The sequence below is a fragment of the Lottia gigantea genome (genome assembly GCF_000327385.1).
Source record: "Lottia gigantea unplaced genomic scaffold LOTGIsca_192, whole genome shotgun sequence".
NCBI lineage: Eukaryota > Metazoa > Mollusca > Gastropoda > Lottiidae > Lottia > Lottia gigantea.
This window is the reverse complement of record NW_008708367.1, coordinates 340,938-350,965: the sequence shown is the minus strand read 5'-3', so window position 1 is coordinate 350,965 and position 10,028 is coordinate 340,938. Positions and strand designations below refer to the sequence as shown.

Below are 10,028 nucleotides of genomic sequence, written 5' to 3'. Positions count from 1 at the left end.
TCGTGCAGTCAATGTGTGTACAAAATGTATGATAATGAAAAAACAGATAAAGCATTAAAACGTCCTATTATAAAGAGATGTTAGAAGCGTTTATTTAAAGGGGCAGATGCTAGAAATGAACCAAAATCTCATAGTTCCTTTAAAAATACTTTTTTTGGTTTTGCACGCAAGATTTTATTGGGGAAATAAGAAGAAATTAGGATGCGGAAGAATAATTATGAAAATAGACGTTTCCAGTACAGACAGATGTCTACTTTCGATTTGCCGAATTAAGAATTGCCATGGTCATGTTATATTCAATTTTTTGATTAAACAATAATTATTAGTCAGACTGCAGTATTGTTTATAGATGTCCCCCTTGTAGCCACCACTGCAGTATTGTTTATAGATGCCTCCCTTGTAGCCGTCACTGCAGTATTGTTTATAGATGTCCCCCTTGTATCAGTCACTGCAGTATTGTTTATAGTTGTCCCCCTTGGTGCCGTCACTGCAGTATTGTTTATAGATGCCTCCCTTGTAGCCACCACTGCAGTATTGTTTATAGATGTCCCCCTTGGTGCCGTCACTGCAGTATTGTTTATAGATGTCCCCCTTGTAGCCACCACTGCAGTATTGTTTATAGATGCCTCCCTTGTAGCCGTCACTGCAGTATTGTTTATAGATGTCCCCCTTGTAGCCGTCACTGCAGTATTGTTTATAGATGTCCCCCTTGTAGCCACCACTGCAGTATTGTTTATAGATGTCTCCCTTGGGGCCGCCACTGCAGTATTTTATGAAAGCTCATTCGATGCCCTTTTGAAATATATACGATTTTATGTGGAGAATTTTGTACGATGGGCCGTAATTGTAATCGTAATCGTAAAGCTGAATCTGTTGAAGAACCCAAGCGTACCTGACACGGTAGACCGTTTGATTCATCTTTACGAAAAAGCCGGGGGTTGCCGAATGCTTCGAATTTGATTTGTAGAGTCTGGATATTCAAGTGTTTATGTTGTACTCGTTTTTATGTCAATAATTCTACTCTTAAATTTTCTTTTCCGGAACAATGTAACAAATTTGAACAAAATTCCACAAATTTCAGTCGAAAGACCATTCAAATCATGGTACTACCCAAATCATTACTGTTAGAAATTCATAGAAAAGTTATTTAGATTAAAATTTAGTTTATAAATTGATGAAGAACACTTATTTTTGGTAAACAAGTTCACCCTAACTTAAAGATGGCGAGATAGACAAAAATGGCATTTTGACATTTCTTTTCATTTCGACTCAGTTTGAAAGACGCCCTTAATAAATTCGTGAAAGGTGTGAGGCCAAACTAAAGAATAAAAGTGCAGTCTTCGTGGTAAGAAGAAAAATTGTCTGATCTTGTTTTTCTTAGGAAATATTTGACCTTGTTCGTGCTTTGAAAGTTGAATCAATGAATTGAATTTTAGTCTGAGGCAAAATGACGAAATAGATCTACATTTACCTGATTTACCTGATCTTCGAAGGGATTGTAAAGAGGTTTTCTAAAATTTGTATGTGTATTGGGGGCACTGATAGAATTAATTTGCACCATTCCAATTTTCAATCAGACATCTGAGGTTCCAGCAATTCCAATAAAACTAAGTGTTTGGATGACACTAATTGCATTAATCGTTTTGTACGAACAGTCGAACACACTGAAAATTAATCAATCTCGGCGCTGGGTCCCAACCTGTGTGGACTTCACCATAACAATGGGACTGCCTAGACTATAGAAACTGACTTTTATAATGTCATATTATTTGTTAAATATTTTCAGTTGGAGAGAAAGGAAGAAATTATGATGGAGGAAAAGCGAAGATACTGAACGGGAATTAATCTGGATTTGTAAAAGCCTATTATGCCGAGAGCGCCTCCTACTCCCAAGCGAACAGATAGTTTGCCAAATACAACAGCAAAATCTCCCCCTATTCCACCAGTTCCTGGAAAAAAAACCTTTTCGTCCATAAAATCACGAGTGTTTTGGGAAGCATATAATAAATCACGATTATCTGGACACTCGCACATTCGTGCTCATTCACACGGCCACAAAAACTGTCACAGTGTTAAAAAAATGTCTCAAGAAACAGGAGAACATAACCCTGGTAACCCTGCCTTCAATCTCAGCAGTCTGAGTCACGATCTACCAGCCGCACCTTTTAATTACGAAATGAAAACATTGTTTAAAGACAATTTTAAAACATTGTATGATTTTTACGAATCGGGTGATCTATGCGATGTAGAAATCAATGTTAATAAGCGTTCGTTTAAATGTCATAAAATGGTACTGGCATGTTCTAGTCTATATTTCCGTGCAATGTTTACATCTGAAATGGCGGAGAGTAAACAAGATACAGTGACAATTCACGACATTGACGAAAGTGCGATGGAAAAATTGATCAAGTTTGCGTACACCTCAAAAATAGTTCTTACTGTGGAAAATGTTCAACCTATTTTGTTTGCGGCATCGATTTTACAAATTGAAACAGTGGCAGGAGCGTGCTGTGATTTTATGAAAACTCATTTACATTCGTCAAATTGTATTGATGTGAGGAATTTCGCGGAGCAACATAATCGCGTTGAACTGATGAGAATGGCTGACGATTACATCCTCGATCATTTTATCGAGATCACAGATACGGAGGAATTTAAAAATATGAGTTTTAAACTCTTATTGCATGCTGTGAGTTCACAAGATTTACACGTGGACAACGAATCACAAGTGTACGAATCCGTTGTGAAATGGATTAACGTGGATTTGAAGACACGCAAGGACCATTTAGCCGCGCTACTCACCGCTATCAAGTTTCCGTTGATGTCTCCGACCTATTTATTAGATAGCGTTGAAAGTAATCCCATGGTGAAAAGTAATTTGGAGTGTCGAGATCTTCTCGATGAAGCTAAATACTACCAGATGTCACTGGCTAATCTAGTTCCCGACTTTAAAGTCAATCAACGAACGAGGCCACGGAAAAGTTACGCAGGTCTGCACTCTTTTTGTTATTTCATGTTTATTAATTTTTGTCAAAAATATTGAAGGCATTTTATAGTCATGTTAGTCATCTGGACTAAATATATATAATCTTTTTTATTATGTGTATAGAAGAGCAAGAATATTTGTTTACATTCTAGGATGAGTTGTTTGCTTAATTTTGTAGGTGTTTTATTTTGTGTGGGAGGTCGTGGGTCGTCTGGTGACCCGTTTAAATCTATCGAATGTTACGATCCTAGAAAGAACCGCTGGTTTCCAGTGGCCGAGATGAATACCAGACGACGCCATGTTGGAGTTTGTTCTGCTAATGGTATTTACATTTATTAAAATATTGGTTTTTTTTTTTTTAAAAGGGATTGAAACCTCTGAAATACAGTTGAACCTGTTTATCCGAGCATTTCTGTTCCCGAAAAAATTGTGCGGTAAATCAAACTTCTGGATAGTTGAAACATGCTATGCCATAACTAGAGTTATGTCCCTTCCTATTGTGACACTTGTTATGTGTCACATACACAGCAAGTGATAGACATGCACGTACTACAATACTTGAATATAGTTGAAGAAAGATTTTGAAAGCATCTAGGTAACATTAAAAACCATCTTCACAATGTCAAGTTATTAGGAACTTCATTCTTATACATTAACTGTAATAGCCACTATTCTTGTATCACAGAATGCAGCGATTTTATTGGATTGTATGCCAGGGAATACAGCCAATCAGAGCCCTAGACAGAAAGGCTGAAAACATCAGGTTTATTTGTTAGCATACAATCCAATCAAATTGCTGTTATATAAACTTCCCTGATACAAGACTAGGGGCTATTGCAGTCAATGTATAAGACAGAGTTCATAATATCATAACATTGTGAAAATGATTAAACACAAGCACTGCAGTCCACTTTAATTGAGTTATTTAACGTAGTAATATAGTAGAATTACCAGTTTATTTCTTTTTAGTTTTCTCCTTCTGACTGATGGTTCAACAAGACGACCATGATTGTTAAGATATTATTTATTTGTATTTTCAGGATTACTGTATGCTGTAGGAGGCCATGACGGTAACGAACATTTAAACAGCGGAGAAGTTTTCGATCCTAAAACTAACCAATGGAAACAAATCGCTCCCATGGGAACTCTCAGGTTGGTCACAAAATGAAATTCACAATGTGAAGCTATGACAAACTGTTTCTAATACACTGTTTATAAGACATGTAGAAATGAAGTGTAGAAGCACAAGATACAAGATCATCACATATCTTATTTGATAATTATTATATTTTCAGACGAGGTATTGCTCTGGCTGGTCTAGGTGGACCAATTTATGCAGTAGGAGGGCTGGATGATACGGCATGTTTTAACTCCGTAGAGAGATATGACCCAGCCTCAGATGTCTGGACGTTCGTAGCTTCAATGAACACGAGGAGAGGGGGCGTTGGTGTTGCTGCTTTAAAGGTTCGTAAGAAATTGTTCTCTTTTTTGAAATATGAAATAAAGAGCCTGTCAGTAATACTATCCACAACTCAAAGTCGAAATTTGAGCCTTGACAACTCGTTTTTTTTTTGGAGACTCTGCAATGTATAGAAATAGTGAACGAAATTTCTAGTTTAAGATATATTTGAAGGAAATATACAGTTTTTGTACATTTCTAGTATTTCTGAAGACTATTTACATATATTCAAGACTAAAATCAACCCCCAAAATGGCAAACCTGTCCCTTTAAAACAGAAACTGACAGAAAAGATCTCTTTTTATATCTAAACTTTACATTTGTTCTGTTTTTATTTTTATCCAGGGTCAGATTTATGCTCTGGGTGGTAACGATGGAAACAGCTCGTTAGATAAATGTGAACGATATGACCCGTTTGTTAATAAATGGACATCACTGGCTAATATGAAGGAACGTAGAGCTGGGGCTGGCGTTGCTGTTTTAGACGGGAATATTTTTGTCGTGGGTAAGATCTTCTCTTTTTTGGTATATTATGAGGAGAGGGTTGTAGCACAAATGGTTAGAGAATTGAAATCTTTACATGATGTCATTGATCAGTATTTTTGAGTTAAGATTGGTTGACATGAGAGAGTCTGATTCTGAAGACCTTGAACCTTTTATCTTTGCTTATTTTTCCAGTCGACCCAGCTGTAGGTGGGTATGGATAATCCAGAAAAGATCAATGCCAAAAGGTTTGGCCAAGTGGTTATTCTTGTAAATGAAAGCTTTACAAGGTGTAACTGGCTTTGTGTTGATCGTTGATGATTAAACGCACATTTTATTCTGTTTTTTGTTTCTTATGTAAAATCTTACTGTTTTTAAGAAATATGTGGTGGTATATTTAATGGAAATATAGTCAGGAACTTCACTGTTTCATGCTATGAGAAATGTTAAAAATGAAAATTGTTTTTTTCTTATCAGGTGGTTTTGATGATAATTCTCCGCTGTCATCGATGGAAAAATATGACTACAGTACTGACACCTGGACCCTGGTGGCTCCCATGTCTACCTGTCGGGGTGGGGTCGGAGTAGGTACCCTTGGTGGATATCTCTATGCTGTGGGGGGTCATGATGGTTCTAATTACTTAAATTCTGTGGAAGCTTACGATCCTATCAACAACAGGTTTGTATGATTTCTATTTATTTCTTCTCTTTTTATAACTTCTGACACCCAAACCCTATTACTCAAAAACATCTCACGATCAACTTTAATTAAAGTTGTACTTCTCAATGCTAACCCTGATCAAGCTCAGTCTCTCAAAAATCTCACTATCAACTTTATCTTGATCTTATTGTCTCTTTTCTTCTTGTTAGTACATGAAATTACATTTATTGTTTGTTTTTATTTGAATTGGAATATCATCTTCAAGTCAGATAGTCTGTGACTTTGTGTTAATAAAATATCAAACTTTCTTTTTGGTTTAAAAACTCACCTATATTATTAGTCAGTAAATCAAATATTAAAAAAATAGTTTGCCTTTAAAATTAAAGTTATTTGTTAATTAAGGTGGCATTATATACGGAGTATTTATTTATGTCGAGCTGGAGCTGGGGTTTGTCAGCTAGGTTGTCGTGTTCACGATTTACGAGAGGAGGGAAAAACAGGGAATGCTGGGGCAGGTATACTAATATTCTCGCTTCTAGTAGTACACCTGAACGTCATATTTTAAACGTTGTCATTGTTACAATTCAGTTTATTTAGAGCTTTGATTGTTGCAATTATTGGTTGCCTTGGTTTCCTTGGTTTCCGTGGTTTCCGTGGTTGCCTTGGTTTCCTTGGTTTCCGTGGTTGCCTTGGTTGCCTTGGTTTCCGTGGTTGCCTTGGTTTCCGTGGTTTCCGTAGTTGCCTTGGTTTCCTTGGTTTCCGTGGTTTCCTTGGTTTGCATGGTTGCCTTGGTTTCTGTGGTTGCCTTGGTTTCCGTGGTTTCCGTGATTTGCTTGGTTTCCGTGGTTTCTTTGGTTTACTTCCTTGGTCTCCTTGGTTTATTTTTTACATTTCTGTACATTTATGTACGAACATTTCAGCTTAATACAAGCACTATTGTGTATATTTATGAATTTGATTTGGGCATGGACAAGATTATATCAATGTGTTTATTTCTGCGTGTACATTGTGAGATTATTGAAACAATTTAAAATAGAAGTAGGGAAAAGACGAGATATGGGTAAGGACAGAATATGGACATAATGAGCTTCGATTATTCTTTACTTCTTTGTAATGGATTCAAATTTCACATTTGTAGACTACTGCTTATCAAAATTGCACTAAATCGTACTAGCAAATCTAAACCAAATCAAATCAGCCAACAAAAACACTGCGGAACTAAGGGAAATAACTCTAATTAATATTGCAGACCACAACTAGTGTCCTTTATGTAAGAGTCATTGATTCACTTTAAACAATAGCAGCAGCCCGTCACCAGGAATGAATTGGTGCTGGGGTCAGTCCCGTCACCAGGAATGTATTGGTGCTGAGGCTCAGATTTTGTACTCAGAAATTTGAAGGATTAAAGGCCCCAACTCATTTCAGACAATTTCAGGGTGCCAAAATCGTATCAAAATCTATATCTTTTTGATTTTGCTGGAACTTGATTCTCAGTTTCTGGGGCCCAGCCCCTACTGACCCCACCATAACGATAGAGCTGATTAAGACAACAATGGACATAAGTACATTCAGTTATTCTCTGCTGTATTGATAATCCTGTCTTACATCGTACCCTATCTTATTTCCATCAAGACAGGTATCTTGGCTTTAGAAGCAGATCATAGTTCTATGGTTATTCCAGCTTTTTAATTTCGATGAATGGTGTATTTGTATTTATTTTTATATTTTGTTCATCATTATTAAATTAAATGTTTTAAGGTTTTTAATGGGAAATGAATAATGGCTTTTTGGTTGTTTTTTTTATTTTTATTCACATAATAATGAAAAGGGTTGAGGAACAAGCTATGTAACCCCTCTCCCTTTTGGTTGTTCTTTGTTTTGGAAAGTAATAAATGTATGTAGTTTAGGAGCAGTGAATGATTCAATGAATGTTTGTTTTGTATATTATCAATTGGTATTCTTTCTTTTTATATTTGTTATCAGTTAATTAAACAAAATGTTTTTGGCAGAATGCATCACTTCTTAATACAATTAAAAAACATAAATGTGACCAGTTCACCAGAGACAGGTTCGCCATTTTGTGGGGTTAATTTGGGTCTGGAATATACATTAATAGTCTTCAGAACTACGAGAAAATCCTTCAAATATACCTCAAACATGTAGATTGTTTTCCTATTAGATGTCTTTTCTATATATGGCAGTGTCTCAAGAAAAGACGTGTCATCTTTTTAACTTTCAAACGAAGATAATTCTGAACACACACATGGATTTGAAGGCTCTAATTTCGACTGAGAGCTGTGAACACTATTACTGATTGGCTTGGCTTAAAAATTCCTGAGAGGTCAATTGGTGAAGCTGTCTCTTTAATAGTTGGAGGAAGGATAAATAATAATTGAAACTCTACAAGTAGTAATCATTCTCAGATATACACAAATCATTGATCTGATATAAATAATATCTGGCTTTATATTATAATAATATCTCAGTCTGATCCAAAGAGTTTTAAGGAGATTTTTTAAAGTTTTATGTTTATCGGAGACAATTATAGCTTCTAGTTGCATCTTTCTAAGTTTCATCTAGATATCTGTCGTTCTTTTTATTTAAGACATGCCTACCTGATTGTATATGACAGCACTAATAATAATTTATTAACAGCTATTGTGATAGCTTGTGTTATGTAATGCTTAGTTATAGTGAAATTACAAGACCCACAGACGTCTGATTGAAAATTGGAAAGGTGTAAATTGATGCTATCAGTGTCCCTGATACACATAAAAAAGTTAAAAAAAAACCTCTTTTAAATCTTTTTATTTCATGAATATTCAATGTTTGTTTTTTATTCCATTCAAATTATTGTTGTATAAATGTATGATTGCTTTTTGCTATTGTTCTTCCTTTTATCTAATTGTACAGTTGTATATTATAATATATATTATTTCTATCTGTGAAAATTAAATAGCAACTTTAGTGATCAGTTCTGTTGATTCTCCACGTGATTTTATATCACTTAATATTAGGTTGACTTACTTCAAATTGTTTTAGGTTGAGAAGCTTAAAGGGACAGATGTGCCATTCGTTTGACCAATCGTACTTTAGTCTCAGAAACAGGATTTTTTGGCTTAACCAATCAGAAATAGTATTCACACTTCACCATTAAGCCTTCAAATCCATGTGTGTTTAAAATTAAAAGACGACTCGACCATATATAGAAAAGACATCTATAGAAATAGAAAATAAATTCCAAGTTCATAGTATTTTAAAGGAATTATATGTTTTTTTCATACATTTCTAGTTCTTCTGAAGACTCAAATCAACCCCCCGAAATGGCGAAACTGTCCCTTTAATACAAGTTTCCAGCTAAAAGTAAAATGTTTTTCATCAACTTTCTTGTAATATTGTGACTTTGTATTGAAAATAAATATTAATTTTTTTGTTTATGTTTTTATTTTCAGCTGGGAGATTGTGAAGAGTATCCAGCAGTTCCGAGCCGGAGCAGGAGTGGCATTCTGCGAATGTTCTGCGAAACATTTACGTCATATTGTCCGAGGACATGTAGAGCAGTTACAATGTGTTTGATTGGTCACGATAATTTTCCACACCCTAAAAACTGGGGCACTTGTTGTCAGCATCATCATAACTTATCTTAATCGTAAACAGTGAAACAATCGGGATTTGTAAATTATGATATTTCTGACAACAAGCTCTAGTTTTTTTTGACTCTACCAACATGGAATATTGGATACATGTTGGAATATTTTTTTCACCACTAGGTATAGTTAAGTAAAGATATTTATAACTTGAGATATTTCCATCAGAAACACAAACAGTCCGTTGTTATTATAAGGAATAATAGTTGTAATATTGCATTAAAAACAATATTACAAAAGCACAGCACGTATAAATTGATAGTTATAAGAGATTAGCTTAGCAAAAAAAATTGCGTCTCTGAGAATAAAGTTTGACTGGTCGAATCGATCCCTATAAAAAGGACTGTTTGGGTTTAGAATGGTTCCTGATCTACAAATATCATTGCTCGACTCTACTCCAGTAGAAAATTTAATTTTAATGAAATATCAAGGCATTGTAATTGCAAACTTGTAAATAGCTCTTACTGTCGTAACAGTACTGTGAATCACACAAATATCATGAAAGTTTTGGACAGTCCTTATCCCCCTCCCTGCCCATTTATCTCCACCAAATCCCAAACCCCTGAGATTTATACTAGACAGTAGATTAGCTCCATGAAATAGTGCAAATTAAGTGGAATTCCATCTTTAAATGGCTTTAGTTAATCATTTGCTCAAAGGCTATAATCATCATCATCATCATCATCACATCTTCATCATCATCATCATCATCATCATCATCATTATAACTGTGTAGTGCTCATTAACATGTAGATATAGAAATGGCCTAATTCTGTGTCTGAATATATTTCT

The 10,028-nt window shown here is 35.2% G+C and overlaps 1 protein-coding gene across 1 annotated transcript; it reads left to right on the top strand.

Annotated features, from left to right (window-relative positions):
* Nucleotides 1-2,080: 2,080 nt before the first annotated feature.
* On the top strand, nt 2,081-9,165 carry LOTGIDRAFT_143089 (hypothetical protein; the record flags this gene model as incomplete). The annotated part of the gene is made up of 7 exons (XM_009052948.1): nt 2,081-2,990; nt 3,165-3,308; nt 4,027-4,138; nt 4,282-4,450; nt 4,791-4,950; nt 5,406-5,607; nt 9,042-9,165. The coding sequence occupies 7 exons, from the start codon at nt 2,081-2,083 to the stop codon at nt 9,163-9,165; spliced, it is 1,821 nt and encodes a 606-aa protein (XP_009051196.1).
* Nucleotides 9,166-10,028: the final 863 nt, after the last annotated feature.